The sequence below is a fragment of the Taudactylus pleione genome, unplaced genomic scaffold (genome assembly GCF_031769625.1).
Source record: "Taudactylus pleione unplaced genomic scaffold, aTauple2 ptg001573l, whole genome shotgun sequence".
NCBI classification, from domain to species: Eukaryota; Metazoa; Chordata; class Amphibia; order Anura; family Myobatrachidae; genus Taudactylus; species Taudactylus pleione.
In genome coordinates, this window is record NW_028285970.1 from 964,072 (window position 1) to 983,845 (window position 19,774).

General features: G+C 40.6%; 1 protein-coding gene and 1 long non-coding RNA gene across 4 annotated transcripts in view; one reads left to right on the forward strand and one right to left on the reverse strand.

Annotated features, from left to right (window-relative positions):
- ALDH1A1 (aldehyde dehydrogenase 1 family member A1) overlaps positions 1-17,902 on the reverse strand; it is a 100,222-nt gene extending 82,320 nt beyond the window's left edge. Inside the window, exon 1 of the mRNA XM_088464072.1 lies at positions 17,726-17,902. Within this exon, the coding sequence (XP_088320198.1) occupies positions 17,726-17,818 (93 nt within the window). The 5' untranslated portion in view covers positions 17,819-17,902. The remainder of the gene's footprint in view (positions 1-17,725) is intronic.
- The window catches only part of LOC148442291 (uncharacterized), a 132,362-nt gene that overhangs the window by 65,394 nt on the left and 47,194 nt on the right, over positions 1-19,774 (forward strand). For all 3 annotated transcript variants that reach the window (XR_015875828.1, XR_015875829.1, XR_015875830.1), the window contains one exon: positions 682-810. This is a non-coding gene — a long non-coding RNA (uncharacterized LOC148442291). The remainder of the gene's footprint in view (positions 1-681; positions 811-19,774) is intronic.

The window sequence follows — 19,774 nt, forward strand, 5'->3', positions numbered from 1 at the left end:
CACTTATAGAGTTACTGTGGGAACTATTTATCAAGCAATATTTGGGCGATATCCCACCAAAAACACCTATTTTCGGAGGTTACCCACAAATATTAAGTATCCCTGGGACATACAATAAGTACAGACAGAGAACCGCATCAGATAATGGAAATGTCAGCTACAATCCCCCATTTTCGATCACAGAAGAAGCCTCCCATTTCTATGGGGACTGCTTAATTGCAGAATTTACTGCTAACCTATAGGCTACACTCTGCAGTGTTCAAATAGCCATTTTTATAGCCATTGTAGCCTATATGCTACACTCTGCAGAGTATACCAGGAGAGGGATCTGTAGGATGCACAGAGCGACACTGGGAGAAGTGAAGTAATCACATTAGCTTCTAACACATCGCAGTGATGGGCTCCTATCAGTGCCACTGTCCCTGCATGTGAATATTAATGCATTCATGTGATCCATAATTTCTTATTGCAGCTATAAGCTGTGATATGAAATGATAATTATAATGATAATTATCAGGTGTAGAACCTGCTAAGTCATAAATATGCCCCATAAGAGAAGTTTGTTATTCAATTAAATAACAGTAACAATATTTTAGAAAATTAATTTTTAAACATATTTTGCATTAATTACAATAAACTTCTGACAGTTAAGCGATAATTCCATATAATTGCATTCCTTAGGTCTGAAAATTGAATTGGACAGCATCTGGGGAGACCGACACTTCTTACGTGAACTCATTTTGGCAACTGATTACTGAAATAACTCTGCTTGATACAAGTCTTGCCAAAAGGCACATATTACCCTCAGAGGTGAGTAGGCTGGGTTTACTAGGCCTCATTATGCAGAATTCAAGCTGTGTTCATCTGTATATGGTCACATATTGACTCCTCCATACATGGCAAGTTGCTTATTCATTTCAAAGGAAATTACTTGAATAACCGCAGGAAGCGCAGCCTTGATTAGTGAGAATGCAGGGTCATACAGTAAAGTTACATTTCTTTTTATTATTTTCAGAGCAGTATTAAATAATGCCTTTGACACAGTCGAATGACTTGTACACTAGTTCTAACTGGATATCAAACACACACTGTGCTCATTTCATTCCACACTCAGCTGCTGGACGTCAGGACTGACCCTCCCTAACCATGCTGCTGCAGGACTGTCATCTAGTCTTAGACAGAGACATCTCTGTTAGCTTGTATCGAATATGAATTACTGTATTGTCTAGAGACTCATCTATCATCCAAGAGCAGTTGGCAAATAATATTAAATGCTTTGTAACAAATATTTTGAAACAAAATGCATTGTAACTGTAACTATCAGTAAAGTATCTATATGAATATATTTGACCATGTTCTTCAAATTGAATAGTATGGTAACAAACAGCTTCTGGACAGGTATGCACAATGTTTATCTGTATAAACATATCAAATCATATTTGTTTATTGACTTGGTTTATATTTATTAAAACACTGCATCATTTGTGATGCGTTAAATAAATTTTTACTTTAATATATATATATATATATATATATATATACAATTATACACACAAACCCCCAGCGGAGGGCACCCAGAGCAAGGTAATGGTCTGCTGTGACCAGTGGAGTGCCGGACTGTTTGCGTGGACATACATACTAATTAGGGATGTGCAGGCTCGGATAGGTTCGAGTTTGCACGTTGAGTTCGGATTTTTCCCTCCAAAAAAACGGAACTCAGAAAGAGGCTAAACGTTATCTTACATGGACGAACATCATCATTCCTGGACTTTTGTCCAGGAATGATGCTGTTCGTCCATGTAAGATGACGTTTAGCCTCTTTCTGAGTTCCGTTATTTTGGAGGGGAAAATCCGAACTCAACGTGCAAACTCGAACCTATCCGAGCCTGCACATCCCTAATACTAATATATATATATATTTATATTTTTTTAATGAAACATATTATTGGTGGATAAGGAGTTAAGAGTCATTAGCAGCTTTATAAGTATTTATGTGTTTTAAGCCTGTCGTGTGCATCTAAAAAACCATCTGAACATGTACAGGATGCATCTCATGTAATTGTTTTACTGGTCTCCTCCTAACCAGACCTTTTGTCTTTACAGTCAACTTTGAACACAAAATCTAGACTACATTTTGCTTGCTAAACTTGTTTCTACTAATGCTTGGTTCTGCCTAAAAAGTTGTTTGTTACACATATGCTACTTTCACCTAGTTAAGGGAATCAAATACCTTTGCAACAGCCCTGTCAAGCAACACTCTAGAACACTCTAGATACTCCACTGAGGAAGAAAAATGCCCCTTCAGTCACAATGAATCAGGATGAAAGTTTTTGTGCCACTACCCGTGTTGGGACCAACAGGGACACATGAGCGCATGGTAACCTAATCATGGAGCTGGTAGTGTTTTAATTTAAGAAAGTAAGTAAGTCCTAGATAAATTAATTTGTGTGTCAGTATTAGAGATGTTAGGGACCCACCTATATAAGGTTTACCGTGATGTGGCAGGTGGGCAAACATCTTTGGCCGAACATGTACTAAGAAACCTTACATTTAAAACCATGTTAATTATTGCAGTCTATTATAGATATTTTGTGCACATGCTCCTCCCCCCTTCTTTTTTGCTGTAGTGTTTGTGCCATTCCCACTTAGGACATTGCCAGCCCAACGTTACAGGCTAAACTATACAGGTGCAATTTGCTACCTGAAGTACAGTATATCAGTGGAAAGTACTTACTAGATGACACAAGTACACAATACTAACTGTAATATACAGTTACATGGTGTTGAATAAATAGTTTTACGCCACAGGAAAATAATAGTTATTTTAACCCAGTCATTATTTATTTTTATTTTCTATATTACCATTTATTTATATAGCACACATATATTCTGCAGAGCTTTACAGAGATTATTTGGCCACTCACATCAGTCCCTGCCCCAGTGGAGCTTACAATCTATATTCCCTACCACTTGCTCACATACAAACACACTAGGGTTAATATTTGTTGGGAGCCAATTAACCTACCAGTATATTTTTAGAGTGTGAGAGGAAACCTAAGTATCCGGAGGAAGCCCACGCAAACACAGGGAGAATATACAAACTCCACACAGTTAGGGTCGTAGTGGGAATTGAATCCACAATATCAGTGCTGTGAGGCTCTAATGCTAACCATTACACAGTCTGTCATGCCGAGTGATGAAACTTTCAGACAAGTAGTTAAATAATACAGTTATTATTTGCTATTGTTGCTTTCTAAAATACCTTCAGGCACCTGTTAGTAGTGGAACAAAGATTACTTATTTATTTCCTGGCTAGGTTTATAACTTAATTAATAATCCAGTTGAAGATTTGTTGATTAGAAAGACGTCACCCTGATCTATGACCCATTTCATCTAGAAATATTTGTCTGCTTCTGAACTTAGCACTGACTTTCTGACTAAGTTATCCTGTGCTCAGTTATTGCAGTAAAATACATTTATTTTACATCAATATTATACATCTATTTATGAATGAAGGCCAAGATTATCTTTTGGAAAAACTTAATGCAAACAGAGTGATATCTTTCAGATAGACTGGGCCACTGGAAAAGTTGTACTTTGCAGACAATACATTAATAAGTTAATTGAAAATTAATGTATTTATCAGACTGCTGTGATCTTTAACCTAATAAAAATTCTTTTAAAGTGTTTTCTTAGTAGTATTCTTTGTAGTTGAAGTGTTAAATTCAGGAAACAAATATAGAACAGTGGAAAATTCAATGTGGAAGAACATCTGAAAAATAATATTGATTTTCATTAAGATGAATATTATTTTTGTGAAAAGCCAATGCATGTGCAGAGGAGTGGGAGACACCAGGGACTGGGTTAGTATATTGCACCTGCAGCATAAGGATATTTGGATAGATTGTGTTAATACATCATATAACCATATTCGATCCAAAAATCACAGCGCATTGGGCATGAACATCAAACTTTTTATGATATTGGAGACTGATGCGCATCCCTATTTCTCTGAGTGCATAGCCATCTTAAGAGCCCACACCGGTGTCCTGCTGCCTCAGCAAGTATAGAGCTTCTTGCACATTTCATGATCCTCCATTATGCAAATTCACAAACACCTATGCCCTATTAATGACCTTCAGTCCACTCTAGATCAATTTACACTTACCCCTGATTACTTCATGTTCCTCCTCCAATTAAATAATGTCCCCTATATAATTAATTTCTCTGCCAGCACCCTTCTGGCAATGAATTTATCCCTGTCAATTAATTTCTCCCCAGTAACTCAATTAATTTCTACCCAGCACCTTATAGCCATGTGCGAAGAGAGATGCATATGACTCCATAAAACATGTGAAGAACTGAACCACTATGAAGTGATCAATATCCCATCAGACCCTTAGCCTAAGTAAGTGAACATGTAGAGTGGCAATAAAAGTACAACAAAGTACAACACTCCCTTACTACTCCCTGCTAGTATACATCTGAGTTTCTAGATGGTCTGAGCTTGAGTTGCAAACTGCGTGAGTGGTTCAACCACTTTGTCAGCAATAAAATGTATAGCTCTAAATTCAATTCCATTTTTTTATGAAATTCATTTACAACCCATCTTAGTTAAGAGTGTCCTGAAGACCAGACAACCTGACAATAACTTAATGATATACATTGATAGTGTAGTGATAATAAGTGATGATTTGTAAGTAGAAATAGATCGATGTTGTGTTGACTTTTATTGTTAAGATTTTTTTATCTTTCAAGGACAGATCACCTGCTAGGTCATTTAGACAGGAACAGCCCACCTGCCACGCAGAGAAACATTTTTTATTATTATTTTATTTTTTACATTGAGGCTTTCGCTTGGTTTGAGTGAGGTGATGTGATGTTGGTGGGACTAATAAAACACTGTATGGCCTTTTAATTTAATGCTGTGGATTATTGGGGACATAGGCCTATTAATTAAATGGGAATAGTATTCATTTAAAATTGGAGCTTATTGGAGGGAAATATGCATATTTATTAAAAGTGAATGTTATTAATTTAATGTTGGGGCTTGCTGGGAAGGGAATATGATTATGTATTACATGTGCAAGCTATTCATTTAATTTTGGTGCTAGTTTCAGAAATAAGCTTTTTTAGAAACGGTGTTTACTACTAGTGTAATGACAGGGCTTGTTGGGGAAAGGGGGCAAGAGTTGGTTATTAAACAAAATGCTATTAATTTTATTTTTGAGGCTTAAATGAGTGTTAGAGGTATAGGTATTAAATGTGAATGTTATTGATTTAATGTAATGGCTGGTTGAGGGGAGGGAGACCTAAAGTACTCAGGGCCTGATTCAGAGATGTACGCAAACCCGTTGGTTCACGTACATCTCCGATGTGTTGGTGAATGCGCATTCGCAGCAGGTGTACTGCGCGTGTGCAGGCCTCTGACTGCGTGCCCGCACATAGTGTGTCTCAGCCACAGTCTGATTGACAGGCTGCGGCGTTTGGGAGGTGGAGCGGGGGCGTTCCCTGGTAGCGTTCCTGGAAACAGGGGCGTGTCGTCCCCGTTTTCCAGGAGGGACGAGGCCAGGGTCTGCATGGGTGCGCGCAGACTTCCTGGCCTCGCAAGCTGCCAGGACCTGGCCAGGCTGTGGGGAGCTTTAGCTCCTGCAGCCTGGCCAATGGAACATCGATAGCAATCACAACCGATGGTCACAATTGTTTCGATGTTGTCCGATGGTAATCCCAGGCTGCGAGCTCACACACAGCGCAGGGATCACACAAATGCAGCAAAGTGGTGTGTGACACCTCCTTCTGCATTTGCATTTTAAATGGACGGAATTGCACAGCTGCTTGTGTGTTGCTGTGCAATTCCGTCCATCTCTGAATCAGGCCCTAAGTCACTGTTCAGCTTCCCCAAAGGTCGCAATTACTTATTCCTTTTACAAATTAAAAAATTCCAGGATCCAGAATAGTCCTCAGTTTGGGGATGATTCTGAGTCTCCCATTGTAACTTTATGTAAATTCTGCTCCAAAGACCTTCTCTGGTGTAGTCTGTGCATCCAAGTGTGCATGGAATGAGACGCCCACTGTCCATAGATGCAGAAATAGCAATTGGGGCATATTTAGATGCACCATCAATTGCACCATCGAACTTGCACCAGCCCTATGGCAGGTGTCGTTTCTCTGTCCGAGTATGAATTCCTATGTGAGCAGTTGAGAGTCTGTGTATGCAATCACTATCCAAAACTAGGGGTGAGCGGGTTCGGATTTCTGTGTAGTGTAGTGTAGTGTAGTGCAGAGTAGTGTTGTGCTGTGCTGTGCTGCGCTGTGCTGCTGTTGTCCACTACTTCAAAGTCCATAGGGGCTGGCTGTGTTGTGCTGTGCTGCTGTTGTTAATAGGGGCTGTGTCCACTACTTCAAAGTCCATAGGGCTGGCTGGACTGTGTTGTGCAGTGTCCCAGTCCAAAGTCCTGTACAGTGTCCCAGTCCTAAAGGGGTGCTGTAGTGTTGTCCAGGGGGTGCTCTGTCCATCAGGGGTGCTCCCCCCAAGTGCTAAAAAAATAATATTTTTTGTGTGTTTGTGAATTGTGTGCGCAGTAGCCGCACGTGCATCAACAAAGTAGTGCCAAGCGTGCGCCTGTGTCATAAGTAAAGGGCCAGCTGGCTTGACCGTTAAAGGGTGCTGTAACCCCCAAAGTACACTCCAGTCCAAACCAAAAAAAAAATTATTTTCTGTGTTTGTGAATTGTGTGCGCAGTAGCCGCACGTGCATCAACAAAGTAGTGCCAAGCGTGCGCCTGTGTCATAAGTAAAGGGCCGGCTGGCTTGACCGTTAAAGGGTGCTGTAACCCCCAAAGTACACTCCAGTCCAAACCAAAAAAAAAATAATTTTCTGTGTTTGTGAATTGTGTGCGCAGTAGCCGCACGTGCATCAACAAAGTAGTGCCAAGCATGCGCCTGTGTCATAAGTAAAGGGCCGGCTGGCTTGACCATTAAAGGGTGCTGTAACCCCCAAAGTACACTCCAGTCCAAACCAAAAAAAAAGTTATTTTCTGTGTTTGTGAATTGTGTGCGCAGTAGCCGCACGTGCATCAACAAAGTAGTGCCAAGCGTGCGCCAGTGTCATAAGTAAAGGGCCGGCTGGCTTGACCGTTAAAGGGTGCTGTAACCCCCAAAGTACACTCCAGTCCAAACCAAAAAAAAAATTATTTTCTGTGTTTGTGAATTGTGTGCGCAGTAGCTGCACGTGCATCAACAAAGTAGTGCCAAGCGTGCGCCTGTGTCATAAGTAAAGGGCCGGCTGGCTTGACCATTAAAGGGTGCTGTAACCCCCAAAGTACACTCCAGTCCAAACAAAAAAAAAAATCATTTTCTGTGTTTGTGAATTGTGAGCGCAGTAGCCGCACATGCATCAACAAAGTAGTGCCAAGCGTGCGCCTGTGTCATAAGTAAAGGGCCGGCTGGCTTGACCGTTAAAGGGTGCTGTAACCCCCAAAATACACTCCAAACCAAAAAAAATAAAATTTTCTGTGTTTGTGAATTGTGTGCGCAGTAGCCGCACGTGCATCAACAAAGGAGCAGCACCAAGCGTGCGCCTGTGTCCCATAAGTAAAGAGCCGGCTGGCTCATTTCTTAAAGGCTGGTGTAACCCACAAAGTGCACTACTCTCCAGCAAAATTAAAAAAATATTTTCTGTGTTTAGCCGCACGTATATATCAAATCGATATAACATAAATGGAGGACCAAACTTTCTCCGATAAAAATGAAATAGAGAAAGATCAAGAACCACTTCCTCCTAGTGCTGAAGCTGCTGCCACTAGTCATGACATAGACGATAACATGCCATCAACGTCGTCTGCCAAGGCCGATGCCCAATGTCATAATAGAGGGCACATACAATCCCAAATGACAAAGTTCAGGAAAATGACCTTGAAAAAAACATTTAAATCAGCTGAAGAGAAACGTAAACTTGCCAATATGCCATTTACGACACGGAGTGGCAAGGAACGGCTAAGGTCAATCCCTAGTATGTTCATGACTAGTGGTTCAGCTTCACATGACGATGGAAGCCCTCCTCCCACTAAAAAAATCAAAAGAGTTAAGCTGGCAAAAGCACAGCGAAGAACTGTGCTTTCTAAGAAGATATCACAAATCCCCAATGAGAGTCCAAGTGTGGTGGTGGTTGCGATGCCTGACCTTCCCAGCACTGGACGGGAAGAGGTGGCTCTTTCCACCATTTGCACACCCCCTGCAAGTGCTGAAAGGAGCACCCACAGTCCACTTGCTGATATGCAAATTGAAGATGTCATTGTTGAAGTACAACAGGATGAGGATACTGGTGTAACTGGTGCGGAGGAGGAAGTTGGCGAGGAGGATTCTGATGGTGATGTGGTTTGTTTAAATCAGTCTCCGGGGGAGACAGTTGTTGTCCGTGGGATGAAAAAGCCCATCACGGTCATGCCTGGGCAGAAGACCAAACATTCCACCTCTTTGGTCTGGCAATATTTCTATCCAAATCCGGACAACAACTGTCTTGCCATATGTACCTTATGTAAAGGTGGAATAAGTAGGGGTAGGGATGTTAACCACCTAGGAACATCCTCCCTTATACGGCACCTGCAGCGCGTTCATAATAAGTTACTGTCAAGTTCAGAAACTTTGGCTAAGACCGTAAGCAGTCCAGGGACACCTAAATCCCATTGTCCTGTTGTATCCAAGCGCCTGCAAACCACACCGTCAACTCCCTCCTCGTCAATTTCCTCCTTAGTCAGGATCGGAAGTAGTCCTGCAGGCCATGTCACTGGCATGACTGACTCTCCTATCCCGGATTCCTCCTGAGGATCCTGCATTGCTACGCCTCCTGCTGCCGCTGCTGCTGTTGCTGCTGCTGGGAGTCGTTCATCATCCCAGAGAGGAAGTAGGAACACCACTACTTTTACTAAACAATTGACCCTCCAACAGTCCTTAGCGAGGAGGATGAAGTACGACAGCAGTCATCCTGAAGCAAAACGTATAACTGAGGCCTTGACTGCTATGTTGGTGTTAGACGTGCATCCGGTATCCGCCATTAGTGCAGTGGGATTTAGACAATTGATGGAGGTAGTGTGTCCCCGGTTCCAAATCCCGTCTAGATTCCACTTCACTAGGCAGGCGATACCGAGACTGTACAGAAACGTCAGAAAAAGTGTCCTCAGTGTTCTGAAAAATGCCGTTGTACCCAATGTCCACTTAACCACAGACATGTGGACAAGTGGAACAGGGCAGACTAAGGACTATATGACTGTGACAGCCCACTGGGTAGATGTATCACCTTACGCAGCAACAGCAGCAGCGTCACCAGTCGCAGCATCTCAGAAACGCCAGCTCGTTCCAAGGCAGGCTACGCTGTGTATCACCGGTTTCAGTAAGAGGCACACCGCCGACAACCTCTTAGAGAAACTGAGGGAAATCATCGCCCAGTGGCTTACCCCACTTAGACTCTCCTGGGGATTTGTGATATCTGACAACGCCACCAATATTGTGTGGGCATTACATCTGGGCAAATTCCAGCACGTCCCATGTTTTGCTCACACAATAAACTTGGTGGTGCAGAATTTTCTGAAAAGCGACAGGGGCGTGCAGGAGACGCTTTGGGTGGCCCGAAAAATTTCTGGCCACTTTCGCCATTCAGCGACTGCGTGCCGAAGACTGGAGCACCAGCAAACACTCTTGAAGCTGCCCCGCCATCACCTGAAGCAAGAGGTTGTGACGCGGTGGAACTCAACCCTCTATATGCTTCAGAGGATGGAGGAGCAGCAAAAGGCCATTCAAGCCTATACATCCACCTATGACATAGGCAAAGGAGGGGGTATGCACCTGACTCAAGCGCAGTGGAGAATGATTTCCGTGTTGTGCAAGGTTCTCCAGCCCTTCGAACTTGCCACACGTGAAGTCAGTTCAGACACTGCCAGCTTGAGTCAGGTCATTCCCCTCAACAGGCTTTTGCAGAAGCAGCTGGAGAAAGTGAAGGAGGAGCTAAGACGGAGCGATTCCGCTCGGCATGTGGGACTTGTGGATGAAGCCCTTCATTCGCTTTGCCAGGATTCCAGGGTGGTCAATCTGTTGAAATCAGACCACTACATTTTGGCCACCGTGCTCTATCCTAGGTTTAAAGCCTATGTGGTGTCTCTCTTTCCGGCTGACACAAGCCTGCAGAGGTGCAAAGACCTGCTGGTGAACACACTGTCAGCTGAAGCGGAACGTGACACGTCAACAGCTCCTTCCTCATTTTCTCCCGCAACTGGGGCTGCCAGGAAAAAACTTAGATATCCTAAGCAACCCGCTGGCGGTGATGCAGGGCAGGCAGGACCAAGTTTGGACATCTGGTCCGGACTGAAGGACCTGGCAACAATTTCTGACATGTCTACTGTCACTGCATATGATACTGTCACCATTGACAGAATGGTGGAGGATTACATCGGTGACAGCATCCAAGTAGGCATGTCAGACAGTCCATACCTGTACTGGCAGGAAAAAGAGGCAATTTGGTGGCCCCTGTACAAACTGGCTCTATTTTACCTGAGTTGCCCCCCCTCCAGTGTGTACTCCGAAAGTGTTTAGTGCAGCCGGGAACCTTGTCAGCGAAAGGCGTAGGAGGTTGCTTCCACAGAATGTGGAGAAGATGATGTTCATCAAAATGAATTATCAGCTCTTCCAGGGAGACCAGCCTCCAGAACGTACAGAGGGACCTGTGGTGGTGGATTCAAGTGGGGACGAGTTAATACTTTGTGAGGATGAGGATGTACACACTGAAGAGGGTGAGGAATCGGTGGATGAGGAGGATGAGGATGACATCTTGCCTCCGTAGAGCCAGTTTGTGCAGGGACAGATTAATTGCCAGCTTGTTTTGTGGGGGCCCAAACGAACCAATCATTTCATCCACAGTCGTGTGGCAGACCCTGGCGCTGAAATGATTGCTTTGTTAAAGTGTGCATGTCCTGTTTATACAACATAAGGGTGGGTGGGAGGGCCCAAGGACAATTCCATCTTGCACCTCTTTTTTTTCTTTGCATTATGTACAGTTTGGGGCCTAGTTTTTCAAACTGTCATCCTGTCTGCCACTGCAGTATCACGCCTAGATGGGTCACGTGTTTGTGCCGCCCACTCGTGTCGCTTAGCATAGTCATCCAGCTACCTCGGTGCAACCTTTTGGACATAAAAACACTATTGTGAGGTGTGAGGTGTTCAGAATAGACTGGAAATGAGTGGAAATTAAGGTTATTGAGGTTAATAATAGCATAGGGGCAGAAAAACCTACAAATTCTGTGATTTTAGCTGTTTTTATGCTTTTTTTAAAAAAAATACAGATCCAAAACACAAAACCCAGAACCCAAAACACGGAAGGGTGGTTTTGGCAAAACCAAACCAGATCCAAAACACGAAGAAAGATCCAGATCCAAAACCAAAACACAAAACACGAAAAGTGGCCGGTGCACACCCCTATCCGAAACACGCCTGTAACACTTCCATAACTCACTAAGGGATCTATTTATCAAGCAATGAAAAGTGTGGAGAAGTGAACCAGTGGAGAAGTTGCCCATATTAACCAATCAGCTTTGAAGTAGCATTTATCAAGCACAGTCTATAAAATAATAGGTAGGAGCTGATTGGTTGCTATGGGCTACTTCTCCACTGGTCCACTTTTCCACACTTGTCACTGTTTGATAAATATACCCTTAGGTGAGTGAGCTAAGGGCCTGATTCAGAGCCGGACGCTATTTGCGATTGTTCGTCCAGAAAATAGGGGTGGCTACTCAAATGAACCATTCGCTCTTTGCGGTCTGTTCACGCCTCTATGTCTGAATGAGCGAACAAAACTTGCGGTCGTTTTTTGAAAAAATATGCCCCCTGGCCGCTCGCATCCTACGTCATGTCCGCTATTTATTAGATTAATCGAGTACATCGACCAGCGTATGAACTGCTCGCTATTCTTGTGGTTGGTTTTTGCTACCACAATCTTGCGAGCAGTTCTGGCTATAAAATAACCCAGTGACGTGGTCAATGACGCTGCTGTATTAATTATGCACACCCTTAAAACGCCCATTTTGACCTTTAAACACGCCTGCGTTCGGATCTCCACTCCCCGTTTTCAAGCACATTCCCCTGTTACCACCCACATACGCCTCATTCTGTCACTCAAAATAGCAGGCATTCGCTATTTAGCGAACAAACGATTTTCGCCCGCACTGACTGGTTCGCGCATGCGTATTACGATCCGTACGCATGCGCAGTTGGGCAAACATCGCTCGGAGCGAACGAGTGGCCGCTTACGAGTCGCTCTGAATCAGGCCCTAAGCCACTTCCCTGTCACTGCTCATGAATGTCCACTACAATTACAATACACTTCTCCATGTGTGCATCTGAAATCACAACTGCCACTTTGTACAAACACAATAAGATGCATGCAAGGTGCGTCTTAGACGTATGTCTGGTGTGACTTAGATGCATGCACAGAAGAAAACTATTGCTCCACTGCGTTAAACATCGGCTGTGCGTGCAACTGAGAATTAGACCCTTGATCTCAATTGCAGGCACAGTAAAGCTGGGCACACACTAGACCAACTTTCATCCAACCATCCAACTAGTTGATTGGTTGGAATGAAAATCTGGTAAGGAATGGGAGTAAATGATGATCAGTAATTTGCTCCTAAATGCCAGAAAACAGATGAAAATGGTCGTTCAGACAAGTTTGTTAAATGTTTGATCTAAACAATTTGTTCAAACAACAGATTTTGTCCATTTTCCGATGTTTGGGAGCAAATTGCTGATTGTCATTTGCTCTCATACCTTACCAGATTTTCATTCCAACCAATCAATTAGTTGGCTGGTTGGATGTAAGTTGGTCTAGTGTGTGGCCAGCTCAAGGCGGTATGTCCCTAATAAAAAGGGAAGCCATGTGCACCCAATGCAGCCCATTGCCTTCCAGTAGTTGTAGAATTACAAGTTGCAGTATATCTGGTATAATGGGGCTTGCAATCTCATTACTGCTGGAGCATGCTGGGAATGAGAGGTTTGAGGCTTCTATTTGGGAATATAATGAATATTATTTGAAAACAAGGGGACAGCAGTGAATTGCTTTGTGTTCTTTTGTGAGTGACACTGTCTGTGGGTTGGTTAATGGTGGTTATGGACAAGACATTTATTTATACTTTTCATGGGATATCACTGTTAGGTGTCTGGAGGACTATATGTATACATGCCTATATGTGTCATAATGTTGAACAGAAGCATTGAGATATCATTTTAGAGATATGTGTAATATTGTATATAATAAAGTGGCACAGTTGAAAGGTGCCTGAGAATATCATGGCATATGTATCTTAGTAAGCATGACCGGGGACAGTGCATCTATTGATTTACTGGTGATTTCACTGTGACTTATCTTCTTTAAAGAAAAGAGACAGTAAATAGGATGGATGGAAGCAAAAGCAGAGATTAAATATAGCTTGGGGTGTAGGTTTGCAAAACTGGCATTGACTGACATTCTCCTGGACATGATGTTCTTTTGGATGCGTTTAGCTATCCTCATAGTGAAGTATCAGTGTGAGCGGGTAACCCAAGATAACTTTTGTGCTTACTACTCTGGAGAGCAGGATGTGTCTATAAGCCTCTTGTTGCAGGGTTCTGAATGGCTGTAAAACCCACGTCTAATATTCAGAAACAACTAAAAATACATCACTTTTGTTACATTTATCAAATATTGTGACAGAGCTGTACTTAAGATGCAAATTCAATTACCAAATTCAACTAATTATGCAATACTGGTCCAACAGTATGTGAGAAAGCAGTATGCTAAATGACATAAATCTCATGTTTGACTTAATTAGTTTGACATATTAGTCTACTGGAATCAGCAAAATTCATATACGTATATATTTGTGAGAAACTATTCTGTTTACAGAAACTTCAAAGGAAACATCTGAAACGAAAACAAATTCAAGTGCATACTTATGGTGCATACACACGGGACGACCGTCAGCGATAAGGATATCGCTGAACAATCTCCAGGGTCTGCTGGATACTTGATATCGATCATCCAGCACACCATAAACCCACCAACGATGGCCAGCGACCCGCGGGTCCCTATAATAACCTGGTTGATATCGACCAGGTTTGCCTGCATGAACGGTCGATGGACGATCTCTTTATCGTCCATACGTGTGCGTGCATCGCAGGTCATTGGTGGGTTGGATACACTGAAAAATGCATAATAAGAATGATAACGATAGGATCAATATTGTTATTGTTCATATTGTGCATTTTAATTCTTACAGTGTACACACCATTAGAAGTGCTCAGTATGATTTCCCTTTGCAACACAACTCTACCAGACAAGGGTGATTTTAGTGGCATAGGGGCTTATAGACAAGGCACCTGGCATATTTGAAGAAAAATGGGCAGAACTTTATTCATGTTTTTTGAGACAGTTAATTGTTCCTGCCCTCACTCTTCCTACCAGCCCCTATTAATTGAAATATCCACCAATGTTTATCTTATCCCAGGGCAGAAAACTGTGTGTTCCACCAATACATTGATGTTACAGTATATAACTGGGAATTCTGGCATAGTAGAGTACTATAAGAGTCTGATGTAGCGAGGCCATAAAGTACAATTTTAAAGGTGTTGAAAGTTTAGCATGAACCTGAATGGAAGGTAAGATCAGATAATATTGGGGGAGATGTACTAAGTCTTGAAAAGTGATGAAGTGAAGAGTGATAAAGTACCAACCAATCAGCTTCTAACTGCCATTTTTCAAACATAGCCTGTAAAGTGGCAGTTAGGAGCTGATTGGTTGGTACTTTATCAATCTCCATTTTATCACTTTTCAAGGCTTAGTACATCTCCCCAAATATCTTTATTTACTCATTTTGTTTGTAATTAGAAACCTATAATAGTAGTAAAATATAGTTCAATATTGAATTTTAAATATATGAATAGGAATTTTGATTAAAACAGCAATCACTTGAAATGAATTGTGTTTTTTTATGTGAATCACAATGGCAGGATATAAAAATTTTTTTGGTATTTACTGATTTCCCCTGTTTTTTTTTACTTCAGCCTGCTATTAATAATATATGATTCCGGACTACCATGGCAACCACTGTCGCATGACACAGGATGTTGTGAGCAGAGAGGCTTTGGAATGTGCCTCCAAGCTCTGGGGCTGATTCTGAGTCACATGGATCTTTGTTCATGGATGTAAATGGAGAGTTACTGCATACAGTGCTTGTGCAGAGGCAAATTTACCCATCTTTGCAAACACTGTAAATCCGTCCTATACTGAGTCGGACGCAACTTGGCCAGATTTTTTTGTGACAAAGGGCATTTTGGGGTGTGAATTAGGCAACCCATGTGTATGTGGTGTGTATGAAAAGCTCCATGCAATTCTGTGATGTGTTTACACCCGCTTCTGACATTTTTTTCTTGAACTTAGCATAGGGCCTGTGCAAGCACAGATACTAATGATACTAATGATGATGCATTCACTCACATTAGCATAAAGTTATAAATCAGACTTCTGCACCTGCCTGCAACTACAGTGCCATTCAGAATCATCCCCTCTGTCTGCAGTGGGGTTTTCTTATTTTCCTTTCTGGTATCATATGACATGTTCAGAGCCGTGAGTCTGTGTTTGTATATCACACTGAGGGTGTCTGTGTCCAGCAATCATTTTTGTTTGCCAACCAGAGAGATTTTGCAAGTAGATAAAGAATTATAGGAAGATGCCTGATAAAAATATCACATGCATGCGGAAACTTGCTATTTAAAGAAAATGAATATACTATGGACTGTTGCTTTAAATTGTAGAATGGCACAGCACTTTTCTTTTACCATCAGCATGCAGCTTAGAAGTATTCACATTATTAAAAAAAATTCTATATCCTGCATAGTAACATCATATTTTCGCAAGCTGAAGGTTGTTTTGTCCTTATTAATATACAAGTCAGATACACATAAGAGGGTCTATGTATTAAGCCTTGGAGCGAGATAAAGTGGAGAGATATAAAGTACCAACCAATCAGCTCCTAACTGTCACTTTACAAGCTGTGTTTGAAAAGTGACAGTTAGGAGCTGATTGGTTGGTACTTTATATCTTCCCACTTTATCTCTCTCCAAGGCTTAGTACATAGACCCCAAGATTACTTATCCACACAAGTGACTTCTAGTCATAAATGTGTACAATATCGTAGCTGTGTGCTTAACATGTCTTTATTTATCATAAGCAGCCTATGTTTATTTAGAACATTTAACAAATAAATATACAGAATAATAATTTTGGATGCATACGTTTATCTATCTTATTCTTCATACCTTAATGCTGTTTAATACTTTTATACCATTATCACTGTGGTAAATGCAACAAGTCACATAAATAATAATAATAATAATAATAATAATACATGCAGTAACTAGTGGAGACTGTAAAAATAACTTTATTTAATGACAGTAAGTGCTTTAAAGAAAATAACTATTTTCTGTAAAAGAAAAACAAAAAGTTTAAAGTCTAACTAATACATTGACTGCAGATAAACAGTCACACAAATAGAACACAGATTTATTGTTCACATTTGTAGTTAAAATCATGTTAATCTATTGTTACTTTAGAAACATTTAAAACATGTTTATCAATAACATAAGAAGCATAACAACCGTTTTATCAAATGTAAATCTGGGTTAAGCAATCATACTGTACATTTCTTACCAATCATGTATAGGACAGATAATTAGACTACAGTACCTGTGAGATAGTTACACTGCACATAGTACAATTTGCATATACTAAATGTTGGTTTACAAGTAGTCATTTTTGTTTTTAAATCAGTCCCTGTTGACATTTTGATAAAATACAATGTAACAACTCTCATAGAGAAACACATTAAACTCATCTGCACTATACAGAATGTGAGGAAAACCAAAACATTCTTGAACTACTTTAAGCATAGTTGCACAGTCCTAGTTTGCATGATCATGCTTTAAGATACTTTTTTGCATTCTAAAATGAATTTTCACCAAACATGTCAGACGTTCCCGGGTCAACATTCCCTCAGTATCTCACAAAGTCTAAAGTACACAAGTTCAACGGGCATTTTGAAATAAAATGTGCTTCAGAGTAAAACATATGTTTATTAATGAGCTTTACTGTCTAGAAATATGCCACCGTGTAACCAATTTTTCGCATGATCTGCATTTTATACACATTGCTCTCTGTCCCTTTTAGTTTCTTGTTTGTTTCATTGTCATAGTGCCAGTGAGAAAACCTTGCTCTTTCCTAATATCTACTTGGCCTGTGTACAAGTGAATATGTTCCAATATGCAGTTAGATTGCTTTGCAATCTTCAGCATGTTTTTAAAATGTTATTTCCCTTTGCTTTTGTATAAATTATTAAACAAAAAAATGTAAAATACAATAACAATATAGAAGCAATAAAATTGCTAAAGCTGGAAAAAGCTATTTAAGTATTTGTCTACATCTGTTGGGTGCAGGAATAAAAACAACATATTACTGTACATGGACTTTATAAAATGGTCTCCTTCACATAACCAGTAAAGAGTAAGTACATAATTCTTATAGAACATTATGCACGTTTTGCTAAACATGGACTGCGTTTGAGTTTGTTAGGTCTTCTCATGATAACACAAAGCAATATAAAAATACACTAATTTTTTTTTAAAATGAGCAGAAAACATATTAGATTCTTACCTTGGTGTATTTAATTTCCAAATTGCTGAGAGGAGTAGGTGGTGTAAACTGAGCAAGCTTGTCACCAGGTTTCTGCTTATTGTCAGATGACATTTTAAGCCTATTTACTGAAATACAGGTAAAATAAAGTACAGTATTAGTCAGGCTGAGTGATTTTATTCTGACTGAAGTCTAGGCTTTCTTTTTGCCTTTTAGTTCAGATTGGACGGAAGAATATTTGCATACAAAGACACCATTGGACAAACACATTGTCAGGAAATAGAACACTAGTACGAGGAGGACCTCCCCTAAAATGCTTTCACTTCAGTGTGATATATATTAGAGAGATAGATAGATAGATAGATAGATCAGAATTTATTTTTATTTTATTTATTTATTAACAGTTTCTTATATAGCGCAGCATATTCCATTGCGCTTTACAATTGTAAGCATTAATAGAACAAAACTGGGTAATAACAGACAGATATATAGGTAGGATTGAAAATATATATCTATATATACTGCATATCATATCTAGATACATAGCTAGTTAGCTTAATAGATAGAACTGAATTGAAAATGTATGAATATCTATCTATCTATCTATCTATCTATCTATCTATCTATCACCATTTATTTAAAATTATTTATTTGTATAATTTGCTTCTCCCAAAAGTAATATATTGCATGTTTTCTATGGATGTGTTTGTAGATCACTGCAGTGAGCACCACACTATAGAGTAGGGAGATTTTTCCACCAAAACAACCACAGTCAGATTTCCATGTCATGCTGAAATCTGACTATAAAAGTGTTACATAATCGACCACATTAATTAAATTGTAATAATATGTTTAAGAAAGGCGTACATGGGTAATCAACCAGTATGCTGCAGAAACATGCTTACAGTAATTCTCAGGAATTATTGTAATTGTACTAAATTGCCATATCTTGAAATATATGACTAACATGACATTTAATTTCAGGGTTAACATTCACTGGAGTCAATCGAAAGTAAACATTTGTCCTCTGTTCCATAAGTTGTTTATTGAGGAGAAGAATGTGAGAGCGGATGCAGAGAAATGAGTGTACAGGTTGCAGCATTTACAAAATCATTGCTGGCAGCCCACACTCTCAATTAGAGACGCTTAAGCCCATGCTGTGGGCTGGCTACATACATATTACATGACATTTACAAAGCTTTTCAAGCAAACTGAAACTTTAACAAACTATCTAAGTAATAACAGGTATAACAATTATTTAAAAAAAAATCAGAATTTATAAATGTAGTTAAAAATATTTCACAGTTATTATAGTTAAAAAAGGTGCAGGTCCATCAAGTTCCATTGTTGATTCAAAGAAAGGCAAACACAAAATCTAGCAGTAGATGCCAGGGGCGTATTTAGAGAGGAAGGGGCATGTGTACAGTCTCTGTGTGGGCCCCCTCTGCTCTAGGGAGTTTGCACAAGTCAGTAGACTCTGGCATTGTGCTAGTGTACTGTGCAAGTGCAGACCTCTGGGGACATGGCATCCGCGTGATTTTTCTACTGCGCATGCACAAATCGCTGGGAAAATGCCCATCGTGATATTTTTCTGGTGATTTCTGCAGCACCGTGGGACACCAGGGAGGTAAGTATTAAACATAGATACAGGGTGTGTGATGTGGCCCCCCCTAGACCCAAGTCACTGTACACACCCTGCGCTCATTATAGATAATCCACTGATAGATGCTGGTTTTACCTGACAGGGGAGAATAAACTCCTTATTGAACCCAAGAACTGTAATCAGATAAAAAAATGGATCACCCCTAAAATGTCCCACTCCTAATTATATCCACCATTTTTGTAAGAAAGACGTGCAAAGCATTTTTGAATTTAGTTTTTTTGCCATCAGAACCAGAGCCTGGCTGGTAACTTCCATCCTGGTGAGCAAGCACAAGCAAGTCACCTGGGATTTTCTACCAGTGCAATGTAATGGAAACATCTTAATTACAAAACATTGTGAGTGTGCTTTGTCTCATGTGGCTGTGGTTTAAATAAATAATAGTTATGTCTAAAGGAGGGTATCCACTA